The 27,728-nt window shown below is 47.8% G+C and overlaps 1 protein-coding gene across 2 annotated transcripts; it reads left to right on the plus strand.

The window, feature by feature from the left end:
* The first annotated feature begins 872 nt into the window (after window positions 1–872).
* On the plus strand, window positions 873–27,728 carry INTS1 (integrator complex subunit 1). Of its 2 annotated transcripts, none has more exons than XM_027683647.1 (47): window positions 873–975; window positions 1,058–1,348; window positions 1,830–2,026; window positions 2,251–2,388; window positions 2,703–2,862; window positions 3,167–3,272; window positions 3,532–3,718; window positions 3,848–3,993; window positions 4,272–4,413; window positions 4,748–4,924; window positions 5,174–5,282; window positions 5,971–6,091; window positions 6,751–6,828; window positions 7,349–7,506; window positions 8,528–8,624; window positions 9,030–9,121; window positions 9,451–9,511; window positions 9,911–10,108; window positions 10,506–10,635; window positions 10,782–10,961; window positions 11,053–11,202; window positions 11,783–11,962; window positions 12,149–12,253; window positions 13,086–13,253; window positions 13,402–13,513; window positions 13,850–14,011; window positions 14,787–14,933; window positions 15,332–15,430; window positions 15,797–15,921; window positions 16,621–16,875; window positions 17,157–17,316; window positions 17,926–18,066; window positions 18,449–18,629; window positions 18,713–18,836; window positions 19,373–19,491; window positions 20,511–20,598; window positions 21,219–21,445; window positions 22,438–22,561; window positions 23,032–23,165; window positions 23,558–23,750; window positions 24,017–24,144; window positions 24,620–24,732; window positions 24,857–24,970; window positions 25,855–25,925; window positions 26,437–26,528; window positions 26,604–26,713; window positions 27,112–27,728. In XM_027683647.1, the coding sequence occupies exons 1-47, from the start codon at window positions 918–920 to the stop codon at window positions 27,225–27,227; spliced, it is 6,564 nt and encodes a 2,187-aa protein (XP_027539448.1). In that variant the 5' UTR covers window positions 873–917; the 3' UTR covers window positions 27,228–27,728. The 2 variants fall into 2 exon arrangements, with proteins under 2 accessions (XP_027539448.1, XP_027539449.1); XM_027683648.1 differs by having other exon boundaries at window positions 13,853–14,011.

The following is a 27,728-nucleotide window of genomic DNA, read 5'->3' on the forward strand; positions in this document are numbered from 1 at the left end:
AGCTTGTTGTGGGCGTATGCTGTGGGGACAGAAGGGGTGGCATGGGGGGAGAGGGGGTGGGCAGCCAGCTGCTGTGGAAACCCCAAATTTTACGTCCCTGACCTCGGTTCTCCTGATTTGATCCCCCTGATTCTGGCTGTTCAGTTTCAGCCCAAATCCAACCCCTCTAATGCCAGCGCCACATCCCAGACCCCAAATTTCAGCCACTACTGTCAGCTCCCCAATTTCAGCCCTTGACTCCAGCCCCCACCCCACTCCTTTGACTCTCTGACTCCACAGTGAGAGATTCACAGAATTGATTAGGTTTGAAAAGACCTCCGAGAGCATCAAGTCCAACCTGTGACCCATCACCACCTTGTCAACCAGACCATGGCACCAAGTGCCACATCCAGTCATTTCTTTGGTGACTCCCTCACTTCCCTGGGCAGCCAATTCCAATGTTTAATCACCCTTTCTGTGAAGAAATTCCCCCTAATGTCCAATCTAAACCTCCTAGGTGCAGCTTGAGGCTCTGTCCTCTTGCCTGTGAGAGGGGGCCCACCCCAGCATCACCCAACAGCCCCTAATTTCAACCCCTAACTCCAGCGCCCCATCCCAGCCTCTTGACTCCCTTTTCTGATCCCCAGACCCCCGCAATCAGCACCACCAAACAGCCCGCAGTCTCAGTCCCCCCGGTCCCAGCCCCTCCCTGGCCTCAGCATCCCCAAATCCCCCCCAAGACCCTCCCAACCGCGCCCGCCGGGGGTACAGTTCTCCCTCCGGCCCGGCAGACGGCGCTGCGCGGCGGGGCGGGGCGGGCGGTGCCGCCGTGGGGCGGCGCTTCCGCTTCCGTGTAGCGGCCGTCGGTCCGTCCGTCCGTCGCTCGGTCCCGGGTGTCCGTCTCTCGGTCTGTCCCGGGGCCGGTGCTCTGCGGCGCCATGAACCGGCCGAAGGCGGCGGCCGTGCGGCGGCCCAGCGCCGTGCCCAAACCCTCCGGTGAGTCCCGCGGGGCCGGGCGGGGGGCTGCTCTCCCTGTCACTGTCGCTGTCCCTCACTGTCCCCGTGTCTCCCCTCGCAGCGCACCCGCCGCCCGGAGACTTCATCGCGCTGGGCTCCAAGGGGCAGAGCGGCGAGGGCAAGGCGGCCGTGGCGCTGCTGAAGCCGGCGCCGCCCGGGCTGCCCTCGGAGCGCAAGCGGGACGCGGCCGCTGCCCTGGCGGGCCCGGCGGGGCTGCCCGGGCTCACCAAGCGCCCCAAGCTCTCCTCCACGCCGCCCCTCAGCGCCTTGGGCCGCCTGGCAGAGGCGGCCGTGGCGGAGAAAAGAGCCATCTCGCCCTCCATCAAGGAGCCGTCTGTCATCCCCATCGAAGGTGAGGTCTCGCTGTGCTCCTGCCCTCGCAGGAGCCTTTCTTGAAGCCCATACGCTGTATTTCTTCTGCTGGATGTAGGGCTGAAATCACAGTTTTCTCCTCTGTTTGTGCTGGGTTGTGATCATTCTGTCTGAGAACTGTTTAATAGCAGCATCTGAAATAATCCCTGAGGAAATCTCTGAGTCTGGATTGTGGTATTTTATTCACATATTTCTTTAGCAGATTCTGGGTCTGAACGTTGCCTTCTGAATTGTCATTCCATTTCTGGTGTTTGATACATTTGCAGAGGAGTCTGCTAGCATGAAAAAATAATCAAGGGGCATTGTCAGGTGTAAACCAGAACTTTTAGTGGCAGTTGAGTAGGAAAAAGCTGTGGCAGGGGCTGTAGGTGAGCTGGTCCATGCTTTGCTGTCCTGCAGCATCTCAGGGCAGGTTGTTTCACATGAGGCTAATGCTGATGCCTGTGTGTTGGTGCTTGCAGTTGTCCCCACGGTGCTGTTGGATGAGATTGAGGCAGCAGAAGCAGAAGGCAACGATGACCGTATTGAGGGGGTGCTGTGTGGAGCTGTGAAGCAGCTGAAGATGAACAGAGCCAAACCTGACACCACGCTATACCTGAGCCTCATGTACCTGGCAAAAATCAAACCAAACATATTTGCCACCGAAGGGGTTATTGAGGTGAGGACTCGTGAACTTACTGATGCATCCCTGCTGCCAGCTTGTGAGTTGCAGTTTCTCTCAGGCCAGAGCATGGCTTTGTAAATACTAGACCTCTGATATCTTTGTAAATGCCAGAGCTCTGTTGCAAACTGCTGCAATTTGTATTTCTCTTTCTACAGCTTCTCTGTATGCCTTCTTGCCAGATGACTTGTTTATTTTATTTTTTGTGGATGACATTCCAGGCGCTGTGCAGCCTACTCCGGAGAGATGCCTCCATCAACTTCAAAGCCAAAGGGAATAGCCTCGTGTCAGTCTTGGCCTGCAACCTTCTCATGGCAGCTTATGAAGAGGATGAGAACTGGCCAGAGATCTTTGTCAAGGTTGTTGAACCAAGGAGGCTTCTGTGTGGTGGGCAGTCTGGGTGAAATCAGCCATGGTTGGGAGATGTGGGTGTGTTGGGGTAGGAGAACAGCAGTGGATTTATTCCTGCTATAGGGAAGGGGGTAGCCAGTGTCCTGTGGGTTTTTGCTCTTATGTGACTTGCCTGCAGTTATCTGGTCTGTTTTTCATCAGTGGTCATACTAGTTTCCTACTTTGCATTTGTATATTGGAAATCCATAAAAACTCACAAATATTCCCTTGATTTATCAGTTAAAAAAGAAGCACGAACATGAATTTGTGTTCCCTTCTGCAGGTGTACATTGAGGACTCCCTTGGGGAGCGCATCTGGGTGGACAGCCCTCACTGCAAGACATTTGTGGATAACATCCAAACAGCTTTTAACACAAAGATGCCTCCTAAGACCATGCTCTTGCATGGAGAAGTTGGACGTAGCGGAGGGGACCTTAGTGCTGGTAAGAAGATGTTTGGGAACCAGGAACAAAGGTTTAGGGAGAGGATGGAGCCTGCTGCACTTAGTGACTTGTGAGAATGGTTTTTTATTGGATGGAGTCATGTAGACAGACTTTGAGTTCCAGCCATTGCACTTCCTCTCTTTGGGGCTCTTTCACGTCCAGGGGATGTTTGAGGGTAGTGAAAAGTGGGCCTGTATGTGTGATGCGGTGTGAGGACGTGACTGACTGTGGCCTCCTTCAGTGTGATTGATCTCTGGAAAGAGGAGTTGTCTCATGAAGTGTGCTGTGTCCTGGTCTCTCTCAGGGAGTAGCCCACACCCTTCCATGACAGAGGAGGAAGACAGCCAGAGTGAGCTGCTGATTGCAGAGGAGAAGATGAGCCCAGAGCAGGCGGGCCAGCTCATGCCCAGGTACAGTGCCTCGTCCTCTCCTGACACAGCCGTGTGGCAGAAGTTTCTGCACTCACCCACCCTGCAGAGCTGTGGCAGAGAGCTCCCTCTCTGCACTACCTGTCCTGTGGCACCTGCTGGGGGATGTTGAGCATCAGATAAAACTGGTTCCAGGAGAAAAGAGTAGATTTTATTTGTTCATATACCACAAACAAGAAAGAATGCTGATCTTTGCACTGGCTTGTGTGGAAATGGATAAAGTGCAGTTTGTGTGGTCCAGGTATGAAGACCTTGCAGAGAGTGTGGAGGAATATGTCCTAGATATGCTGCGGGACCAGCTCAACCGGCGCCAGCCCATGGACAATGTCTCCAGGAACCTCCTTCGGCTGCTGACAGCAACCTGTGGCTACAAAGAGGTGCGTCAGATGGCTGTGCAGAGGCTGGAGATGTGGCTGCAGAACCCAAAGGTAAGGATAGGAGCTGTTGAAGCACAACTCTGGTGTGGAATCCAGGCAGGAGGGCTGCATACTGTACCCCACTTAAGTTTCTGATCTGTAATGGCAAGTGACTGGAGCCTTTCTGCTCTTCCTCTGCAGTTGACCAAGCCAGCTCAGGACTTGTTGATGTCAGTCTGTATGAACTGCAACACCCACAGCTCAGAGGACATGGAAGTTATCTCCAACCTGATCAAGATTCGTCTCAAACCAAAAGTCCTTCTCAACCACTACATGCTGTGTGTCAGGTGAGTGACTGGGTCTGTGATCGGAAGAGAAAACACTGTGGAAGATGTGTCCAGCCTTGACTGGTTTTAAATACCAGCTTGGACTAAGGGGTGTCCTGTGTTCATTTATATGAATTTCATTGTCCTGGAAGTCTTTCAATAGTCCTTTGATATTGTTGGACATACGTGCTGTTCCATCCTTTTCACTTTTGTGTGCTAAATAGTTCAAAGAGAAGTAAGAACAGTGTGTCCAGCTGCAATGAAATGTCAGTTCAGGTATCTCTGGTCTTCCCTTGCAGAGAACTGCTGAATGCACACAGGGATAACCTGGGCACCACCATTAAGTTTGTGATTTTCAATGAACTATCAAATGCAAGAAATCCCAACAACATGCAGATCCTGTATACTGTGCTTCAGCACAGCTCAGAGCAAGCTCCAAAGGTAGGTGCAGTGTCCTGTGTGACTGATGGTGACCCCAGAACCCCACTTGACAGATTTAGTTGAGTTGAGGCTCAGATGAGTCTTTTCACAGACAGCTGTCTGATCTGTACCATACTATTATATTATTATTACTTTTGGTAGAAATAAACATACATGGGCATTTTCTAACTCCCACATTCTGGGTGACCAATCTTGTGGTAATACAGTTTCGTGAGAGAAACTTATTACAGTTTGGAGGACAGGACACCACCAGCATGGTTTCCTTGTGTCTTCATTTTGGTCATGCAGATTCATTACAGTGCACTGAAGGTTTTCTCTTTCTGTGTGGCCCCAGTATCTGGCAATGGTGTTCCAGGACCTCTTGACCACCAAGGACGATTACCTGCGGGCCTCACGGGCTCTGCTGCGAGAGATCATCAAACAGACAAAGCATGAGATCAACTTCCAGGCCTTCTGTCTGGGCCTTATGCAGGAACGCAAGGAGGCCCTGTATGCAGAAATGGAATTCAAGGTACCACTCTTTGACTCTTGTGCTTCTGCATGTGCCAATGATCTTTTGGGCTGTTCTTGTATCTGCTTTTCTGGCCGTTCTTTCTTTTGCTCTTTGGTATCTGAGTGAGTCACTATTTGTGTGTCTCATAGCAGCACTCCCGTATTTCATTTCCAAACATCCGCGATCATCATTTTTTATGAGAAAACACTTCCAGAAGGCAGCTTTGGGTATTGCTGATTCAACTCACTTTTCTTTTTCTATTTTAAGGAGCGTTTTGTCATCCACATAACTGATCTGCTGGCTGTCTCCATGATGCTTGGTATCACAGCCCAGGTGAAGGAGGCTGGAATTGCTTGGGATAAAGGAGAGAAAAAGAGTAAGCAGAAGAACCTAGGTTCCTTCTAAAGATGGGCAGCTTGGCAGATATCTGCCTCTGATGTTGGGGGAACATTGCAGCTGGGGCTGGGAAGGGGTGTAAGCCTCCATTCTGAATAGAGGCATGGGAGAGCCTGCTATCATCCTGAGACTGACAGAGATTGGAGATGTGGCATTTGTGTGGCTGGGTGTTTCTTGTATCTATGGAAGCAGTGGTTGAGAGGCTGGGGAAAGGGAGCTCTGTATGGGGGAGCCTTAAGCTTGAAGGGGCAGCCGTAAGGATTATCAAGTACCTGGGGGTTGAGAACACAGGCCTTTGGGATGGCACTGAAGTGACTGCCCAATGCCTTCTCCTCACAAAGCTAATTCACCTATGCTACACGTTGGGGGTTTTGCTGCAGCATGTGTCAAAAAGCAAAATACGTGTGCTGTCAGTGCTGGGGTGCTCAAGGCTCTCTGATATACTACTCCCCTTCTTTGGTTCCCCTTCTCTGTGGAAGGTATCCCTGCCTATGTTGCAGGGCTTGAAATGAGATGGTCTTTAAGGTTCCTTCCAACCCAAACCATTCTGTGATTCTGTGATGCCTCAGAGCCCTGGTACTTGTCTGCTCTTGAAACTGCCACCCTCCTGCTTGGCTGCTGATGGGGCTCTTGGTACGTGTGTACTTTGTGACCTGACTGTTTTTCAGACCTGGAAGTGCTGCGCTCTTTCCAAAACCAAATTGCTGCAATCCAACGTGATGCTGTCTGGTGGCTTCATACAGTTGTTCCATCTATCAGCAAGCTGGCTCCAAAGGACTATGTGCACTGGTGAGAGTCAGCCTGGTCATCTCTGTCCCTTCCCCAACAGTGTGATATATTAGGAAAAATCAGGCATATGACAGGGCTTGGTTAGATTTCTCTGCCCTTATCAGACAAGTAGTGGAAACAGTTTTAGCAGGGTTCAGGCTGAGACTGTCTCCCTCTCTGAAATTCCTTCAGATGCATCCTCTTACCAGAAATACATGATAATGGAAAATCTTTCCAATTTGTATTATTTGTGTCCACTCAATAGGGGATTTCTAATTACCTGACCAAACACAATCCCTGTGGACCCCTTGTTGTTTTTTTGTCTGACATCCTTTTTTAGGCTGTAGGGTTGAGGGCTCCACAGATAGTTCTGTCTTCCCTGCCTGCCTCTTGGAGGACAGATGGTGTCCTGGAGTCTTGGTACAAGACATTACTGAGGCAGGTTAAGCCAGAATTAATAGTAAGCAGGATATGTTACTGAAGGTATAAAAGCCCAGGGCCCATACTGTATAGTCCTCTCTGTTCTGATTCATGTTGTTACCTTTGCTAGACTCGCTTATCTGAGGAGGCTCCTTCATGTGTGGGGTGGGAACATTAGCAGGAGTCTGGGGAGACTGAACTGTTGTATGTGTTCTTGAGCCTCACTTAGATGGTGTTTACTGTCCTCTTCGTCTCTACAGCCTGCACAAGGTGCTCTTCACAGAACAGCCAGAAACCTACTACAAATGGGACAACTGGCCCCCGGAGAGTGACCGCAAGTGAGTGCCCCTCCCGTAGCGGGTGCAGGCGGGGAGCTGCTGTAGCTGGAGGCAGAGGAATGGGTGTTTTCTGGTGATCCTTATATAGCTCTGTGTTGGAAAGGCTTGGAACTGTGCTTAGATTTTCTTCATCTGTCACATTGCTGTGAAATTGAGGGGTGTTGTTCCATTCTCCATCTGTTCTTCTTCCTCCTTTATTCCTGTTCCCCGTGCCAAGCTGTTCTGTATCTTGATGCTGTAGTTGTAAGGAGGACAGCCCTGCGCTGTGTGGGTTACTGGGGTAACGTTATGGAGCTCAGACTCAAGCAAGCTGAAGTGTGGAGGTACAAGGCAATGCAACTGATATTCCAATAATAATTTGTTTCACATAGTTGCATTTGGAGCTGGAGACCGGGGAAGATATTGTAAACTAAGCTGTGATGTATCTTGTGCTCAGAAGGGTTCTAGGGTTTGTGAAGGGTTCAGGAGCCCTCACACTACTGTCCAGGGAAGTGTGACTGGTGTCTCGTGTCTCCTGCAGCTTCTTCCTTCGCCTGTGCTCCGAGGTGCCCATCCTGGAGGACACACTGATGCGGATCCTGGTGATCGGTTTGTCACGGGACCTGCCCCTGGGCCCCGCAGATGCCATGGAGCTCGCTGACCACTTGGTGAAGCGGGCTGCAGCTGTGCAGGCAGATGGTGAGGCTGCACAAAGCTCCAGCCAACGAGTGGTTCCTTCTCTCTCTGTCCTCTTATTGCCACCCAGGGCTGAGACAGCTCCTACCGCCTACAAGAGCCTTTGCGTCACTTAAAGCATATTTTAGTCATGATGGCCAAGCATTTGGCTCAAAGCCAGACATGTACTGCTGTTGCTTTCTCACTAGAGAAGCTTCTTATTTGCTCTTACTGTTTCTCACTGTTACTAATTTTGTATCGTGGAGTGTTTGGGAAATTATTGGTTGTGTTGAGGATGGAGGGCTGTGAACAACCACCCAGAGTTTTGAGTCAGCGTTTTTAAATTCAATTTAATCCTTTATACATACTGTAAAATGAAATGTTAAGGCTATGCAAAAATGGAATGGTTGGAAGTCAAACTAATTAACCAATATATTGTGTACTCTTCCCAAGTCCATAATTCAAACACAGAATAGCAGTTACAAAAGCAGTCTTTACTCTTACGCTTTTATGAATCCATTTAGCATTTGTCTAAATTCCTGCATCACTGGGGAATACGTCCATTCAGCTGAGCTGTGCATGTTTGTGGTAGAGTTGAGGGGAAATGCTGCACCATTTCAAATGCTGGAAGACTCAGAGTTAAGTTAAAGAGAGTCTGAAAACTTGCAACAAAGTTGAAATGCATTTTTAGTTCCTCTGAGCCCCAGAAGTTCTGAGCAGATTGGCTCCTCAGCTGAAGGAGTGTATTCAAGTTCTGAAAAAGTTACAAGTATATTGGATACATTTGGGGAAAAAACTACCCTAAAGAATTTAAACTGAATTGCAGCTGAAAAGCTTGATATCCTTATATATTGACTTGGAGCTTTTTTTAAGTGTTGTTGCTCTCTAAATGTTGTTGTTTTTTTGTTTCTGTAATATCTTGAGCAAGCCCACAATAATATAGTTGCTTGAAGTAAAATTTTTCTTATACTGTGATGCTTTTCTTGAAGGACTTTCAGGTAAGTAGACAGGTCAATAACTTGTTCAGTCTTTTCTTCTCCTCCAGATGTCGAGGTCCTGAGGGTAGAAAGAATCCAGCTGATCGATGCAGTCTTAAATCTGTGCACTTATCACCATCCAGAGAATATCCAGCTACCCCCAGGGTAAGACATCACACAGATAATCTTGCTGTGATCTGGCTCATTTTCACCTTGACTAGCACTCCCTGCTCATAGATTTTAAGATGCTTTTCTCTACAACAACTTGTAATAACAAAATGATAAGGAGACTTTTTTCAGGGTCATGTTCAGGTGGGAATTTCTCTAGTGCAATCAAGACCTGAGTTATGGAATGAACTTTGCTCTGCGAGCACTCTGACCTTTCTGCTCTAGAAATCTTCAGCTGAACCTTGCTGTCCCTCTTGAGGGGGTCTTTTTTTTGTGTTTGTTTGTTGGGAAAACCACTGAAATGACAGAATCTAAACAGTGCATGATTAAGGAGAAAAGCAGACTTGAGATGGGCTTAAGGAACGAAATTTGACCACTTCTATCTGTTGATGGCTTTTGCAGGTACCAGCCTCCAAATCTAGCTATTTCTACTCTCTACTGGAAAGCCTGGCCTCTCCTGCTTGTAGTGGCTGCATTCAATCCTGAAAACATTGGTGAGTGTAGACATTTCTCAGGATACTAGTTCTGCTGCAAAACTTGGCCCAGGTGCTTTCTGCTGGACTCCGGTTGCTGGTGTGCAAGGCCTGTGCTGGGTTGGTGAGGTAACTGCAGTTAAATAACTGTGTATTACCTGTGGGTGCAAAAATACACAGAGGTGGGATTTGGACTAGCACGTGGCTGGAATTACCTTGTTTGTGTTCTAAATGTTATGAGCTGTTCTCAATTGAGTTTGTGTCTCCCCACCTTGGAATGCATTAGAATATATATAAAAGCCCTGATTTTTTTCCTGTATTCCTGATTGTCCTTCTCTTCTCTGCTGCAGGTCTGGCTGCATGGGAGGAGTACCCCTCTCTAAAGATGCTCATGGAAATGGTCATGACCAAGTTAGTATGGTTAAATCCCTACATGAATCAAATAGACCACTGAAAACACGTATTTCTGATTTACGTTTGTGCCATGTGGCTCCTTCCTTTCCAGTGGGACTGGTGTAAAATAAGCTGTCTTAATAAGCTTAAAATAAGCAGCAGCACTGCAGTTGGAGTGGGAAAAGTGCCTTCTTTCAACAGAAATATTATAAGTAAGGGAATAAAACTGAGAAAAAGGGGAGGTTGACTGTGATGTGCTTAGCAGAAAAGGTCTCAGTCTCCTGGCTCCACTGGAAAACTGCCTTGTTTTTTCTATGTTGTCTGTCAGAGCCAAGGTCCTGGATTCTTTCTGACTGTGGTTCATGACTTTTGCATAGAACAAGATAACTATTTCCTTTTTTTCACTTATTTTCTCAGTAATTATTCCTATCCTCAATGTACCTTGACGGATGAGGAGACGCGCACAGAGATGATTAATCGTGAACTTCAAATCTCCCAGAGAGAAAAACAGGAGATTCTTGCATTTGAGGGCCATCTGGCTGCTGCATCCACAAAACAAACAATTACAGAGAGCAGCAGCCTCTTGCTGTCCCAGCTGACAAGTCTGGACCCTCAGTAAGTAACCTTTTGCATTCTGATGCCATCACAAAATTCTAGTTAGCACTAGTCAGGAAACCCTACTGCTCTACAGAGTAGTTGATGTGGGCAAGAAGAACTCTGAGGTTTGGTAGCCCTTGGGATCATAAAATCACAGAATGGTTTGTGTTGGAAAGGACCTTAAAGATTGTCAAGTTCCAACCTCCCTGCCATGGGCAGGGACACCTTCCACTAGACCAGGTTTCTTGGGGCCCTGTCCAACCTGGCCTTGCACACGTTGATATGTGTCACACTTGGTTCTTGTCCTTCTGTTGCTACCTGCACGTGTCCCTTGTGCACTACTGAACTGACTGATCCTCATCATACCAGAGTGAATGTCTGTCAGCCTGTGGATAACTTCTTGTTTCTCTGGCAGGGGCCCCCCTCGCAGACCTCCACCACATGTCCTGGAGCAGGTGAAAAGCCTGAACCAGTCACTTCGCTTGGGCCACCTTCTCTGTCGCAGTCGTCATCCTGACTTTCTCCTCAACATCATTCAAAGACAGGTGGGCCGTGTTGGGATCTGATCCCCTGCCTCTGAAACTTGAGTGAGGGGCAAAAGAGATGCAGGGGAAGGTGGTATATTGCTCAGGAATTAAATGATCAGTGTGATGCATCCATGTTCTGATATTGTTACTCTTCTTCTCCCTAGGCCTCCTCGCAGTCAATGCCATGGCTGGCAGATCTGGTTCAGTCCAGCGAGGGCTCCTTGGACGTCCTACCCGTGCAGTGCCTTTGTGAGTTCCTGCTTCACGATGCTGCTGATGAATCAACCTCAGGTGAAGAAGAAGAGGAGGGTGAGAGTAAGGACCAGCGTGCCAAGAAACGCCAGGTGAGTAGTCTCTTGGGAATCCCTTCTGTTACCTACTTTCTGTGCGTCCCAGATTTGATTTCACTGAACAGGCCAACTTCTTTCTCCGCAGAGACAACAGAAACAGAGGCAGTTGCTTGGACGCTTGCAAGACTTGCTGTTGGGTCCCAAAGCAGATGAACAGACAACCTGCGAGGTGCTTGACTACTTCCTGCGACGCCTGAGTTCCTCCCAAGTGGCCTCACGAGTCCTGGCCATGAAGGTGAGCAGAATGAAAATCTTCTTGACTGGGGTGTGTCAGAAGCCAAGGGCAGAGCCCTGGATTATCCTGAGTTCAGAGCCAGCAAAGTGAAATTGTTTCATGTCATCCTCCTTCAGTGACTTGTCTCAATCTCCAAACCCCATCAAATGCACTTCTGCTCCCCGCTGCTCACAAGTTTTTTTCAACAGCCAAGTTTTACTTCTTCTCAAGATAGAGCTGGATTTTGCTCTGTTTCCTGTGAAGTTCAGGTGTAGACTCAGCAGATCGTGTGCTATGGGGAGTAATTGGCAGAGGCTGTTGTCTGTGGGGAGTGTAAATGAGTGAGTGTCTGGTGCTCTAGAGCATAGTCAAGACAAAGAGAATTGCAGGGAGCTCAGAAAGGTTGTACTCAGAGAAGACTGAAACTTCAAGCAGAGTATCTGTCAAGAGAACATATTATATGAGAGATGAAACCTGTTGTGTGCTGCATCTGGATCGTTCCATGGAGTTTGAAGCTTGTTTCTGTTATATTCACTAGTATGAAACTAGCAGTCCAGCAGTGGCTTCAAATGCAACAGCTGGGTCTGTGTGACTTCTGCAGGGCCTGTCCTTGGTGCTGTCAGAAGGAGGAATGCGTGATGGAGAGGAGAAAGATCACCCCATGGAAGAAGACTCTGGTGATTCCGAGCTGCTGCAGGGATATCAGTGGCTGCTGAGAGACCTCCCGAGGCTGCCACTGTTCGACAGTGTGAGAGCAACGACAGCTTTGGCTTTGCAGCAGGTGGGTGCTGGCAGCTGAAGGCATGAGCATCCAGCTTATTCTTTTTCTACTCATGCTAAAACAAATCTGAACAAACCATCTGGGTGTGACATCAATGTGTTTATATATTTGGCAGAAGAATTTTTCTTATGCTGATGCTTGTTTTCATTAAATCTGGATTTCTGATGAAAGGAAGTCTTATTCTAGGCCATCCACATGGAGACAGATCCCCAGACCATCAGTGCTTACCTGGTGTACCTCTCCCAGCACGCCCCAGTGGAGGAGCAGGGACAGCACAACGACCTTGCTCTGGTGAGAGGAGGGATTGTGTGGGGGACACGTGGCATGTCCCAGGACAGTGGTAGGCATGGGACTTGCTATACCAGCAGGATGAGTTTTTTGGGAGCATGTGACTCTGATAACTGCATGTTTGTGTCTCTGTGTATGTGTTGAAAGGCAACCTGTGTCTTTGGGTCATATAATGAAATGATAGCAGAGCAATAACCTCCAATCCAGCAGGCCATGAGGTGGAATGGGAAATGCAAGGGTGAACAGTGGTTTCAAGGAAATCCCGCCACCTGGCAATGTTTCATAAGCAAGCAGATGCTAAAGCTGCAGTCACATGTATCTAGGGAGAGAATGGGAAGTCAGGAATGTTAGTGGTGGGACATGCACTTGCCTATAACCAAAGCTAGATTTCTGGGTTTGTTTTTTTATTTTTTTTAAAAAGCTTTTGGTAGTTTGTTTGGGTTTTTTTAATGATTTTTCTTTCATTGTTCTATCTCTGGGTGCTTTTTTCCATTGCTTTTAAGGCTCATATACTGGTCCTCCCTCCATAGATCTGTTTAGACACGTGGAGAAGGTTAAACTATAAGAGTCAGTAGATTTTTTTTCTTCAGAGAAATGCAGAATTTTACTATGTAAATGCTTACTTTTTAACGGGATGCATCAGAATGCAGCTGTGCTCAACTGGGGGCACTGTAAGGTGCATGCAAAGCCCTGGCCTTTTCCCTGTTGTGTCAGTTCTACTCTTGACTCCACATGTTGATCTCCAGAGTGGTGTTAACTGGGCTGGTGGTGGAAACCAGAGAATGTGATGCAACGAAACAGGAGTAAAGACCTTGTGGGTTGTTTTCCCTTGCAGGATGTAGCCCGACTGATAGTGGAGCGCTCCACCATCATGTCCCACCTCTTCTCCAAGCTCTCCTACAGTGCTGAATCAGATGCAGTGCTCGTGGCTCTTCTCTCCATCTTCTCTCGCTACATCAAGCGCATGCGGCAGAGCAAGGAGGGCGAGGAGGTGTACAGCTGGGTGAGTGCCCCTGCCCCTCTTAGAGCAAGTAACAGAAACTGGGCATGTTAACATGTCCTTATGTTCTCCTTTCATCTGTAACTCAAAGATTTCATTCTTTTTTCTCTCCCCACCTTTGCTCATCCTGTTTTTTTCTGCCTTTTTCCAGTCAGAGTCCCAGGATCAGGTGTTCCTTCGTTGGACTAGTGGGGAAACAGCCACTATGCACATCCTTGTGGTTCATGCAATGGTTATTCTTCTGACACTGGGGCCACCTCAAGGTTAGTGAAGTATGCTCAGATTTTTTCAGGGGCTTATGGGCAATATAGAGAGCCTTTTCTTTATCTGCCATCTCCTAACAGGTCAGACTGATGTTAATCCTTCTACTCACAGGCTTGTGCCTTGCAGTACTTGTTTGCAGCTGTAAGACTTATCAGAATATTGCTGCGGAGAGTGAAGGATTTGCAGGCTGATTTTTTTTTTTGCCTTCTGCAGACAGCAGGAAATATTAAAACGATGGTGTGTTCTGTGTATTGATTTGCTAGAGAAGGGCAGGGTGGTCTAGGTCTGTGTTCACAAACGTGAACATAGGAAATAATTTTATATCCACTCTTAAGCAGGGGATGGTGATTTTTATACCTTACTGGACATATGGTTCCCGGAGAAAAAGCCTCTTCCTACTGCTTTCCTGGTTGACACCTCAGAGGAGGCTCTGCTGCTCCCTGACTGGCTGAAGCTGCGCATGATCCGCTCTGAAGTCCCGCGGCTTGTGGATGCAGGTGAGCCTGTGGCCTGTTTGTTTGCTGGTGTTTCAGACCCTCCTGAAAGGATAGGGAGAGTGCTCAAGTGTGCCCAGCCCATCCTACTTGGATGCCTTTCAGTGGGACCATCAATCACTGTTACTTCTAAAGTAGGGGAATGAGTCTATATGGATATTGTGCTTTCTGTGTATTTTAAAGGAGATGGGGGACTCTGAATTGAAGCCCCATCTCTTTTACAACAATTCAGATGGAACTAAGCTATGCAGTCACCAGACAGGAGGCACAGCACTGCTTCCATAGGGCATACAGTGCTTGCAGTGTGGAAATCCATGTCTAAAGGATATAAGCTAGACCTGTAGTTGCTTTGGTCCTTGCCTGCTTGTCTGTGCTCTCTTCTTGGTATTCAGAGCTTTTGTCCCATTTTACTAATTAAATGACAGCTGTCTATAGCCAGTGATTGAATTATTCAGTAATTCCTGCCTGCAGCCATCAACAGATAGGGTGGAAGTTATTTTTTAATACAAATGATTGTGTTACTGAGGTTCTAATAAAATTAAACAAAGGATCAAATTAGCCAGTGAGTGAATTAACTGGAAGATGCAATAAGGTGGCAATGATTTGCAGAGGGAAGAAAACATAGTAGGCAGCTGTCTGACTTCTAGCTTTAGGCTCTCTGCAGCCCTGTCATTAATGTGTCACTGCTGGACCAGCCAGAAGCACAAAGATCAGGTAATAAAGATGACCCTCCGTGGGCAATTTGGAGGTCTGAGGACTCAGTGTTGGTGTATTTCAGCCCTGCAGGACCTGGAGCCACAGCAGCTGCTTCTCTTTGTTCAGTCCTTTGGAATCCCAGTTTCCAGCATGAGCAAACTTCTGCAGTACCTGGATCAGGCAGTGTCTCATGACCCACAGACGCTGGAGCAGAACATCATGGACAAGAGTAAGAGCTTCAGATGAGGCTGACTAGGCTTTTTACTTGAACAGTTTTTATAACTGTCTCCTGTATCTACCTTGGAAAAATCCAAGCTAGTTCAGCAAACTCTGTGCACAGGCTGCTTTGGCAGCTTGTCACTGTAGACACCTCCCTAGTGCTTGTCTAAATGGCCCTTGGCTGTATTTTCTCAAATAGAGATAAGATTTTGTAGATTGAAGTGTGCAGAGTCTAAAAATTACTTTGGAAGGTACTTTGTAAAAGAAACAAACTTTTCAAGGCATCGTGTGTACATAGTCCATAGGAAGAGCAGATTCTCTTATCTGTGGGAGCTGTACAAACAGCCAATTCTGTCCTTCTTTACTAAAGAGAGTGAGATGATGATGTATTCTTTTTTTTTTTTTCAGACTACATGGCTCATCTTGTGGAGGTTCAACATGAGAGAGGGGCAACAGGAGGCCAGACTTTCCATTCCCTGCTCACTGCCTCCTTACCAGCCCGCCGAGGTACTGCCTAAATTTCTAAGTCATCTTCCAAACTTCCCTCCTTTTTTACTGTTGAGAGGGATGGGGGGAACTGTCTTCAAAAATGGCTATGCTGCAATATACCAGCAAGCTACAGTTAGACACCAGGCCTTGCTAGAGTTTTTTGCTCCTGGCAAAGGGAGAAATTCCAATATTTTTGGAGTGTACTACAATGAGTTTTTCTGAGCGATATGGAAAAATAAATAGGTCTTGCTTGGACTCAAGAGACTAGCTGCTGATTTCCTCAGTAGTTGGAGACTGTAAAGCAGAAGGTGATCCAGTGTTGGGGCTCCAGGTGCTAGCTACCATAACAGCATTTTCCTTTCTTTCCTTTTATTTCTTTTGCAGACAGTGCTGAGACTGCAAGGTCAAAATCTAGTCCTGAGAACTCTCAAAGTCAGAGCCGGATCCGGGCCTTGAGCCAGGTCCGTGTTCTGGGCCCAGAAGATGATCTGGCAGGCATCTTTCTGCAGGTACTGTTATAACCTCCAGCTGATTAGCTGCTTCCCTGCAGCAGCTTTACAAAACCCATTTCTCTTATACTTGGATCTTGTGACCCCTTCCTCCTGCAGTGTTTGCAGGCCATAAGTATGAAAGCCCTGATGCAATGAGGCTGTGCCATTACAGCCTGGTGGAATTGACAGTGGCAGGATTTTTTTGTTGTAGTTGGAACATGATGTGGCTTTTGATAGTGCCTGGTACTGTCAGTGCCTACTAGCATGTTACTGTCTCTGCACCTTGTTTGTTCTGTGTATAGTGCCTTTCCTCTCAGCAGTGGAAGGAGGATTTGTGAAATGCTCACAGGGCCTTGGCAGCAAAGCTGTGTGCAAACAGCATTTGTACTCTGGCATGTCTGCTTACAGAGCCTCCCTCTCTCCATTGACTCCAGAAGGAGCCTACAGGGAATTAATTGGCCAAGTTGGTTGTCTGTGTTTGGGTAGTATGGTTCCCCTGCAGTGTCAGTGTTGATAGTCATGTTGGGGCTGCAGAGATGCTGCTTATGTTCATGTACCAGGCATTAAAATACTGAGACAGATGTATCAGAAGGTTTCCATTAACCCACAGTCACTATAATTGTACAAGGTAAATCAGTCCTCTGCCTCAGGATGTTTATGGTACAGCAAGTCCTTTCATTTGCTGTCATAAGTTTACTCCCTTTTGTATCCCACCAGCTTTTCCCACTAAACCCAGACCCACGGTGGCAGAATTCAAACCTGCGCCCGCTGGCCCTGGCGTTGCAGCAGGCCCTGGGGCAGGAGCTGGCTCGGATCCGCCAGGGGAACACGCAGGTTCCCGGGATCACGGCACGGCTGCTGCAGGCGGTGGCTGCGCTGCTGAACTCCCCCCACAGCGGTGCCCTGGTCATGGCCATGCACCGCCACCACTTCATCTCCTGCCCGCTGATGCGACAGCTCTACCAGTACCAGGTCAGTGATCTTTGAAGTGTTTAACAGAGAGGGGTGAGGAAGAAACAGAAAACCTCCAGTGCATCTGCTCTGCTGTGTGCAGACCTTCTCTATCTGTGTCATGCTGAGCATGACACACAGGGGCTCAAGTTGCCTGGCCATAGGCATCTGGATGCAGGCTGGCAGGTGTAGGTGTGCTCTGTCTATTCTTGGCAGAGTGTACCACTGTCTGCATCTTTCCTGACATCTTTGTTGTATCACTGATGTGTGTACAAGCAAGTCTCTTTTACTGCACTCCCCAGCGCTGCATGCCACAGGACACTGCCTTCTCCTCGCTCTTCTTCAAAGTGCTCATGCAGATGCTGCAGTGGTTGGAGAACCCCGCAGTGGAAGAGGGTCCCCTGCGTGCTCAGCTGAAGGCCTTTGCTGTGCAGTACTCCTCAAGGCACAGGATCAATGATGGTACTGGCATTGGGCAGCTTATGGAACTCAGAGGGGATAAAGTGGGCTGAGAAGAGGACAGAAACAAAACTACACCCAGAGCAGGTGGTGTGGTGGGCAGCCTTTTAGAGAGGTGTCCTGAGGAATAGCGGAAGTAGCATACTGTGCTATAGAAACTCCACGAGGATGAGAACAAGTGACTTGGCACTGGGGTTTTGCAGTAGACACCTGGTAGCAAGTACAGCAGATCTCTCAGGAAAATCTTCCAATTTCTCAGGCCAGAAGTTCTGTGTTAGCTGTAGTCCTGGTAGGTGAGCATGAAGGAATGTCTCTGGAACCAGGTCACATCATGACTTGTAGAATTGTTTATCATCTGCCATCTGTTGGGAGGAAGAGTCTGTAATCCAGAGGTTAGACATGGAAATGGGTTTGTGATCACAGAGCTTTCTCTTAGCCACATGTCCCTGTAACGTGCAGAAAAGCTGTCAAGGATTTTGGTGGGAGTAAATGGCAGCAGAATCCAGTGTTTGAGCATTTGTGTCCTGGAGCCACATGGGGCATCTGTAGAAGAGAAGTCTGATGTGGGGACTGGCTTGTTCCTGTGATGCCAATGCTGTGATTTCTTTGCAGTTCGAGGTGGCTTCTTGCACCTGACAGAAGCTCTGACTTTCCATCACGACGCTGACATGGTCAGCTCCACAGTACGTGCCATCATTGCCACCCTGAAATCAGGAGAGAAGTGCAACGTGGAGCCAGAGCTCATCAGCAAAGGTATGGATGTCCTTCTGCTCTCCTTCCCCCTTGCAGCAGCTGGTTGAAATTCCAGCCCAGCAAGGGAGTGCCTACTGTGCAGGCTGTGGGAATATGCCTTCTCTGTGAATCAGACAATGTGAACTGATGTAAGCTTGGTCCTGTGTTGTATTACCTCCTTCCCCCCTGCACTGCATGTGGGTTTATAAACTGTGATCTGGGGCTGGTCTCTCAGCATACTGTTGGTTTCCACTAACAAAAAGGGAAATGGAAGCCTCCTATCCCAGCTAAAAATGGCTTCCCTCTTCCTCACTGAGCCATGCTATCAGCAATAATACTCGTAAGGTTCTGTACCTCTCACCACATCCTGAAGTTGATGAGTGAATCTTTCTCCCTCTGCTAGTCCTTCAAGGTCTGATTGAAACTCACTCTCCATACCTGGAGGAACTCCTGACTGTCCTCTTCTCAGCTACTGTTGAGACCACTGCCAGGTGTCCTGCCATGAAACCAATTGCTGTGGTGAGCTCCTTGTTGCTCCAGGACAAAGAAGAAACACCGGTGAAGAAGGAAGTGGACAGTTGCAGGTGAGCCCAGGGAATGATGGGAATTCACTGGTACATCTGGGTGCCTGATACCACCAGTGACACTGGCTTTGTTTCCTCCGCAGTGCGGAATCAGCCTGGCCAGGGCCTGCCTCTGGCCTTCTCAATGACTGGCTGGAGATGTTAGACCCAGAGGTGATCAGCAGCTGCCCTGATCTCCAGCAGAAGCTACTGTTCTCCTGGAACAAAGTAAGAGTTGTTGGGTAGAGGGACTGCTGTGCTTGAAACCACCTTTCAGGGGTACTGACTTGTACCTGGAAATGGGGCAAGGGCTAGTTTTATGTTTTGCTACATGTTACTGTATGAGTTCCAAAGCAGTACAGGCTGACTAGGAGAGGAGTTCTGGTGCATTCTTCTCAGTGCAAGGTTAATATTTCATCTTTTATCTTCTCAACTGTGTTCTTTTCAGTACTTAAGTGTATTACAGACACAACGCGGTCCCATAACAGCCCAACCGGCTGTGTTTTCCTTGGTATTTTTGCAGACAGATCAATAGCTTGCCCAGAAGTGCTGTGCCAAAGCTAAGACAGCGACTGAATTTCATGGCTGATGCCATGTTCTCTTAGAATGTACTTCAGTTCAAATCCTAAACCCTAAAAATAATGTTTGCTGCGTTGTCTGCCTCCCTGGATCATCATCCTTATGCAGTACACGCGGTAACTCCTACATCCACCTCGTTGCAAGGATCTGTTTTATTACACCTCTTGCTCATTTGGTCCTTTCAGGCAGGGTCCCAGGTGCCCTCCTTCCGCCCCTACCTCTTGGCTCTGCTGACCCACCAGTCCAGCTGGACCACGCTGCACCAGTGCATCAGGCTTCTGCTTGGCAGAAACAGGGAGCAAAGGTGGGTCTTGTTTTTCAGGCCTAGCAAAGGGCTTTGAGTTGGGCCACTCGTTATGTCTGAGAGAGAACAAGAGCTGCCACGTTCCACGGTGAATCTGCAAGGAGATGTAACTCAGCCAAAAACAGGCTTTGTGAGAAAGATGCTGATTTCAATCCTGCTGCTTTCTGTACCTGGATATAAATATTACCTGCTGTTTGATGGAAGCAGCACATAAAGATTTGGCTGTGTTCTAAACAGGAAGTGCTAATAGTGAATAATCCATCTTGCATTGCCCTTGTTGATAATCTTTATGAACACAGGGTTTGCAAGTTGGCTTGGACAGTGAACTGAGGGCTATCTCTGGACCCAGGCAGGCTCTGCTGGATCTTTTGGTTGTACTAAACTCCACTGTCAGTCTTTCTCTAGCTCCTTCCTGACGTCAGGCTCCAGGTTCTGATCTCTGGAGCAGCCCTGGCTCTCAGCTTCTATACATAGCTCTCAAATAATGAAGAGCCACTGTAGTAGTATTGTGCTTAAACTCGTTACACTTATGGACCAGGAAATGCTGACACCTAATAACAGCAATACTTCTAAAGCTGGTAGTATTTCAGTTTGCTTTTTATTGTACTGTTGACCTCTTGCTCAAAATTACATGAATTTCTGCAATCCAAGATAACAGCTGTGATAGAATGTTCCATACACTGGAACAGTAAGGTCACTGGTCTGATTGTACCAACTGTCTGTGTTGATGACCAACTCCTGGCCTTGTGGTTCAAGGCTCCATGTAGCCCCTCCACTTGCTGAATGCCATTTGTTCTGCTGCCTACCCTGTGCTGTGCTTATTGCAACAAATATTTAGTCATAATCTGGGAACAGAACCAAACCCCTTCTCGGGACTTAATGGATCCTATTTTTACATTTGCAGATGTTTCTTTCTTCGCAGCACTCATCATGTTTAGTGATGATTCCATGTGTTTGTGTGCTGCCCCAGGGCTGCCTTGACTCTAATTACAAATCTGTCTTCTTTTGTCTTCTGGCAGGTTTGACCCAACTGCATCCTTGGATTTCTTGTGGGCCTGTATTCACATTCCTCGGATCTGGCAGGGAAGGGACCAGAGAACTCCTCAGGTACTGGTTCAGTTCTTCCAAGATTCCTCTCTAGATGGAGTGAGAGGCAACGTTTTCACAGTGCCTGATCTTTCCATGGCCAAGAGGTGGCTGGATTGATTCAGGTGCAGCGTGCCACGTTTGCTGCCTGTACCTCAGCTGGTTACTTAGCTGCTCTGCTATGTTACATATTGCAGTGGCAGTCTGGAGTCCAAAAAGCTGATAGGAACACACAAAGTTTGCCCACTTGGCATTTCCCCTGCAGCAATTGCCACAATATCTGTTAAAGGCACAAGCTAGAGTGGTGAGCAACCTAAAACCCAGCGTGGGATAATTCCCGTTTTACAAAGAAAAGGTGATCGTGTCTCTTCTCCACAGAATTGCTTTGTTATGATGACTGAACTATGATTTTTGACCCATCACACATGCTGGGATAGTAGTAAATGAATTCAGAAAGTGGAGGAGGGGTAAAGAGGTTTCATTTGGGGGTGTGATGCTTTCAGAGCTCGAGATATGGGGCAGTTCTTAAGCCTAGTTAAGTCTAGAGGTGTTCCATTCCAGCTGGGGAAGGTGTGTCTAGAAGGAACTAAGGGTCTTGGGATTTGGTGTGGAATCATTTGGAGTGTTCTCTTGCATTACAGAAGCGCCGTGAGGAATTTGTGCTCCACCTGAAGGCATCAGAATTGATCAGCATGGTGGAGCTAATCCTGGCTGAAGCAGAGACCAGGTACCAGAACACTGACGAGGCCTCCTGCACACTCATCCAGTCTCGACTGCCTTTGTTGCTCAGTTGTTCTCATGGGGACCTTGAGAACATCAAAAAAGTGACGGAGTATCTGACCAGCTGCATCCAGCAGTGGGGAAGCAGGTGAGGCTGCAAATGGGGAGCACTGTCTGCTGTAATTGTAGTTCTAGGGCACGGGCAGTCAGGTAATGGTGAGACTTGCCAGCATGTCTTCATTAAGAATATCATGTTCTAGAGCCCGTACTAAAAAGTGCATGCTGTCCTCCCAGAGATTTGGGGGAATAATAGGTCATTTTAAGGGGTCCTTGGACCAGGAAGGTGACTTCAGAAGTGAAGTGAAGGGCCCTTCTGCTTTTAGGACTTCAGAATTAAGTGCTTGCCATGCTTTTTTTTTTCTTTCTTTCTTTAAGGCAATGCTTATTTTTAATTACTAGTTCCTAACGTGGGATTTCTTGTCTACTCATCCCTTGAGTCACTGTCCATAATACTTCCTGCTTCTGACTGTTATGATTGCTCTCAAAGATGAATGGAGACCAGATTGTTTCCTAACAGCTATTTTAGTGCTGTGGAAAGAACAGGAAGATGATGTTTTTGTGGCAGTGAAAGGAACTGACCTAATTCCAACCTCGCTTGTGGTGATACTGAGTAATCTCAGTTGCTATTGCATTGACCTGCCTCCCTGTACAGACTATGTCAGGAATCTACAGGGATTTCAGGTGTGTAGAGAACATGTTGGCTAGTCTGAATAGTTGTGGTTTGGACTGGGATGGGGATGACCATGAGTACCACGTGCAAGGACTCTTCACTGGAGATGTAAGCAGAGCTTTCTTGTCCTGTGCTCCTTTGTAACTGCAGTTTTCTAACTCCAAATGGCCTAACTTGGGTAATGATGGATCCCCCTAGACTGTGGATGGATCCCTGTAGAAAGTGAATCATCTGAGTAGTTCAAAGGAGGCAAAGACTTGAAAACACTCGTTGAGATTAGTGGTGGCTGCCCTTTTTACAGGGTCTGTTTGCCATGTGCAGGAAGGCTGTTACTAATCTGATGGGTCTGGGATGTTTGCTGGTTGAACTAATGTAGTAACCAGTGGCTGACCTCTCCCTTTTTCCTTTAGCTCTGTGGGAAAATGTTGCCAGGACCTTCTGCTGCAGATATACCTGCAGCTACCTGAGCTCCTTGTGCCTATGCCTGAGATGCTTCTTACCAGTGAAGGAGCCAGAGACAGCAGCACTTGCAAGGTAAAGTTAGAGGCATAGGAAAGCCCCCTTCCAATTGTGTATGCAGAGCAGATGCTACCTTGATGCCCAGTTTAGAAGGTGAGGATGGGCAAAAGCTTCCTGGATGACTTTGGTTTCTTTACCTTGCTCTTCTGTCACCCCTTCCCTGCCTGCACTCTGAGGAGCAGAGAGTTTTGGTGTGGTTTATTTTGCAATGTCCTTCTATAAAATAGTATAAGCTCCACAAGCTTCTGTGTGCCAGAGGCTTCTGTAAAACACAAGTGTGCAGATGTCTGATCCTGCTTTGATGTCTGTGGGGACTGTGGGCTTCAGATCCTGTGCCAGCTGGAACGTTGCATTTTCTCGCAGATTCTACCTGAAAATAATTTCTGTTAACCCCCCTCTGTAGCTGGAAAGGAATTGGGAAACGCTGCTGAAGAGCCACGGGCTGGATTGTAATTTAAACTTCTTACTCATTATTTTTCTTCTAGCTTGATGCCCTTGTTCACAGATTCATTAACCTCCTCGCAGACACCAGTGACTCCAAGTCATCTGAAAGCCGCGTGTGGGATGCCAATATGGCCTGCAGGAAGCTGGCTGTAGCTCATCCCATCCTCCTCCTTAGGTACCTCTCTCCCCTTTCTCCCTCTGTGTGGCTGGGGTTCATTGCAAAGCATCCACCCTTGTCCTGGAAGGGGAACAAACTTGCAGCAATCATGATGATGGTGAGGGAATTCACCTTCATGTACAGAGGTCAAGAGAAAGGGCAGCAAAGTCTTCTCTCTTACAATGAGGCAGCATGGTTCCATGTCTGTCAGGAAATGATATTCTTGGAACTGGAGACTAGAGAACAGAATATGGGTGGGAAATGGGGCTTGCTGAGTCTATAGATACAGAGATCAAGTCCAGAACCCTGAGTGAGGATAAGGGATGCTTCCTTCCAGCACCTGAGGTGTAGCAACATGTAACTGTTTCTAGGAAGGGGCTAGATCTGGGTTTTCTTGTTTGGTGTTTCAGGCACTTGCCAATGATTGCAGCGCTGCTGCACGGCCGCGTTCACCTCAATTTCCAGGAGTTCAGGCAGCAGAACCACTTGACCTTCTTCATCCACGTCCTGGGGATCCTGGAGTTGCTCCAGCCGCAGGTCTTCCAGAACGAGCACCAGGCGGCACTCTGGGACTGTCTCCTGTCCTTCATCCGTCTGCTGCTGGTAGGAAAATCCCTGATTCCCTCTGTATGCCATCGTCTGGCCACTAGATGGGGAAGCTCGTGTAACACAGGGCCAGCCCAGCTCTCCCATTTGAAGGGAAAACCTTCCTATGCCTAAGAACAAAAAAGTGTATTAAGTACCTTGGAGAGCTTGAAGAGGAGGCAGGAGATCAAGAAACTGCTCCCTGGTACCCAGAGGTGCAGAACGGGGCAGTGCATTGCTGCATTTTTTTTCGGTTAACTCTCATCTTGTTGGTCTTTTCCCAGAACTACAGAAAATCCTCACGGCACCTGGCTGCCTTCATCAGCAAGTTTGTCCAGTTTATCCACAAGTACATCACTTGCAATGCCCAGGCAGCTGTCTCTTTCTTGCAGAAGCACTCAGATCCACTCCAGTAAGTTTCCGTATGCTGGTTAACCCATGCACAGTCAGACTGCCAGGAGCTAATCAGACAGGAGACAGCAGGAGGATGTGACAAAATAGCTGTTAATATGGCACTTTTTCACCCTTAGCTCCCTTAATTCTCTGTTGAGATGAGCAGCATATCCCATTTTTATAGGTGAAAACTGAACCCAAGGAAGTCAGGTAGTGATTCTAACTTATGTAATGGCCAAAATGTCCTGTTGAGGTGTTATAATGCCCTGCAACCTTTTCCAGAGAGGCAGTTGGAGGGTCTTTCCCTGGAGTGATGGCTGCAGGGTCCCGCTTGCAGATATGTGGGGAAAATGCATTTGAGTTCTAGTTATGATGAAAGGAAAAACCTTTTTTCTGCTTCTGAAGAATTGTTTGGTTTAGTGTACATATCTGTACTGTTACTTGTCCTCATGTCATTGCTCTTGAAAGCCAAACGTGCCACCTCTCTCCCTCAGTGACCTGTCATCAGACAACAGTGACCTAGCAATGCTAAAATCCCTCCTGGCTGGGCTGAGTCTGCCTAGTAAGAGTGGCACCTTGGACAGGGGCTCTGATGAAGAGAAAGATGGTGAGTCTGTGTGGGGGAAGAGTTATTCCAGCTGGTGAACCTGCAGTATGTTTTGGAGCTAAGTCCTTACAATGGGCTGTGTGCTGTGCTCATTCTTCTTGTGTGCTCTCTCTCTCCCCCCCAGATGAAGCAGCAGCTGGCTCTCTCCCTCTTGTCAGTGTGTCTCTCTTCACTCCTCTCACACCAGCTGAAATGGCCCCGTATATGAAGAGGCTCTCCAGAGGCCAAACAGTGGAGGGTAAGTGAGGACCTGCAGAGCTGTGCCAAGACACAGGGCAAATGAAGACATTTTCCAACCCTGTTACTTATCTGTCAGCTACAGGCTAGTTTTCTGTTTCAGTCTTGTGTTTGGAAGTCTCCAGCAGTTAGGATGTTGTTCCACTTTTGGATTAACTTGTCCATTACCTTCTGTGATTCTGTGACAGAGGCTTCCTACTTAGCTCTGCAGTACTTCAACTGCCTCTGCTTTGGGGCTCTTCAAGGATCTGTGTTTTGGGAGATGGTATGAGTAATTCAAGGAGTGCTGCAGTTCATGTCAAGCCAGGTCTGGAGTGCTGAAAGAAATGCCATGTTTTTAATGATAAAAAAATACCAAACTGATGAGAAGCAGGATTTTGTTAGGAATCCCCTTCATGGAAGAAAATCATGTTAACCTGGCATATGGGAACAATAATGTTCTCCAAAGGTTTTCTGAAATTAGAAGTGTCCAGTGTTCAAACCTAGTTGTGTTCAAAACCAAGTTGTGGTATTGGGGTGACCGTTTTCCTTCCAAGGAAGAATATGAGGGAAGAGTCCTGCCTGGACACTGGTTTTAAAAGACACTCTGTGAAGATCTTTCAGTTGCAGAAGAGGGTGTTCTGGAATGGAAACCTCACACCCCACTCCACTCTTTCCCCTGCCTATGGCATGAAGTGCTGGTCACCTCTGCCTGGGCAGGTTGGGATGTGCTGATCTGGCACATCTCTGTTCTCTTTTTTTGAAGAACTGCCTTAATTACACTAACTCTGTGTGCAGGTGGGAAAACTTGACTGCTTGGGAGATTGGATTTGTAGGGAAAAAGGAAAAGATCCTTTGCTGGATCAGTGAATTTCAGTCACCCTTTCAACCTGTGTCTTCCCCCAGACATCCTGGAAGTGCTGACAGACATCGATGAAATGTCCAGACGGAGGCCAGAAATTCTCTCCTTTTTTGCTGTGAGTGTTGGTGTCTCAAACTACCTTTGGAAGGAAGAGATTTTTTTTTCACCAGTCTGTGTTGCACAGCCAGCTTAAGCACTGCCCTTCCTCTGCTTTTTGGGTGGTTGTTGCAGAATCTTAGGAGAAATGTATCTTCAGTTAGGCCTTCTGAGAGTAGGCAGCATTTCCCTCCATTGCACATTGGGTCTGTCATCATCCATTTTATGTCAGAGAAAGAATTAATGCTCTGTTTTCTTCCCAGTATTGGGACAAGTAGAGAACAGAACAGCTCTGTTGAAAAAACTGGAACCTGGGGAAAGCTCAGCTGTCCCACATGGAATAAGATTACAGAAGGGTACTTCAAAGTGCTCAAAACTGGGATAATCCTTCTTACAAAGAGGGATTTCCAGGGTCAGCCAGTACCTGCTGGATTTTGTTGGGCTGTATTGGTGTGGAGGAGTAGTATTGCCAGTCTGAGAAGTTTGTGCTCCTTGGATGGCCTCTTGATCCAGATTTGTCCACTTTTCAGACAAACCTCCAGAAGCTGATGAGTTCATCAGAGGATTCCTGCCGAAACCTGGCCTTTAGCCTGGCTCTGCGCTCCATTCAGAACAACCCCAGGTGAGGACCCCTGGAACTTAGGCTGTCCTGACTGGTGATCTGGGCTGTACTGACACTACCATGTTTTACTCCCAGCATTGCTGCAGATTTCCTTCCCACCTACATGTACTGCCTTGGCAGCCGAGACTTCGAGGTGGTGCAGACAGCGCTGAGGAACCTGCCTGAATACACCCTCCTTTGCCAGGGTAGGTTGAGATCTGCTGCCTTTGGGGCATGGTTGGCCTCACAAGGGTCAAAGCTGGGATCCTGTGCTGGGAACAGCATCCGTGGGAAGTTGCCAAGGGTCAGTGTTGCCTAGACCAGGCCATCAAACAGACACCTATACCAATAGTAGCTTTGGTCTGAGCATCACAGGGACATAGAGCCAAGGGAGGCTTCCTTGGAGCAGATTTGCTCCCTTACAAATTTTCTCTTGAGTTGTGATCCCTCACATGATCACATACCCACAGATCTGTTAGAGAGTGGATTATGCCATGTTCTCGTGGAAGGAGAGAATTTCTTGTGCAGCTGCAAACGTTCACCCCAGTGTCTGTTGGCAGGTTGCTCTTGCTTTGCAGTCTCACACTGTCCTTCCCTTCCACAGAGCACGCAGCAGTGTTACTGCACAGGGCCTTCCTGGTGGGCATGTACGGCCAGATCGACACCAGCTCTCAGATTTCAGAGGCTTTGAAGATTCTGCACATGGAGGCCACGATATGAAGATGTGGTTCTGAGAGTTCCACTTCCAGAGGAGTTAATTTAATGGACTCATCAGCTGCATTAAAGCCCTGTAAGAAGACAGTGTATTGGAATCCACCTGCTGGAGGATCAAAGAGAAGATGTGGCCAGCCAGACTGTGCTGGAAAAGGAGAGTGTGCTGACTGAAGATCAGAAAAGGGCAACAATCAACCTGCCTGGCTAAGATGCCATTATTGTGGGAGAAAAATATCCTGAACATTGTGCCAAACAGGGACCACTTCCTTCATAGGGCCTTGGAGCAGTGGGTGTCAGTTTGTTTTTTTGGGTTTTCTTGACTCTCCAAGAAGGCAGAGCTGCTGGGAGAGCAGAAGGGAGTGATGGCCCTTGCATTTGAAATGTCTGCACCCTCTGTGTTAGAGGGAACATGCAGATCTGTGCAAGGGGAGAGACCACTTTGGTTTCTGGGAGTGGGTGTTCGGGGACTTTTTTATTTTATAATTAAAATTCTCTTTGTTTCCATTA

The sequence above is a fragment of the Neopelma chrysocephalum genome, unplaced genomic scaffold (assembly GCF_003984885.1).
Source record: "Neopelma chrysocephalum unplaced genomic scaffold, ASM398488v2 Primary Assembly neopelma1_65, whole genome shotgun sequence".
NCBI lineage: Eukaryota > Metazoa > Chordata > Aves > Passeriformes > Pipridae > Neopelma > Neopelma chrysocephalum.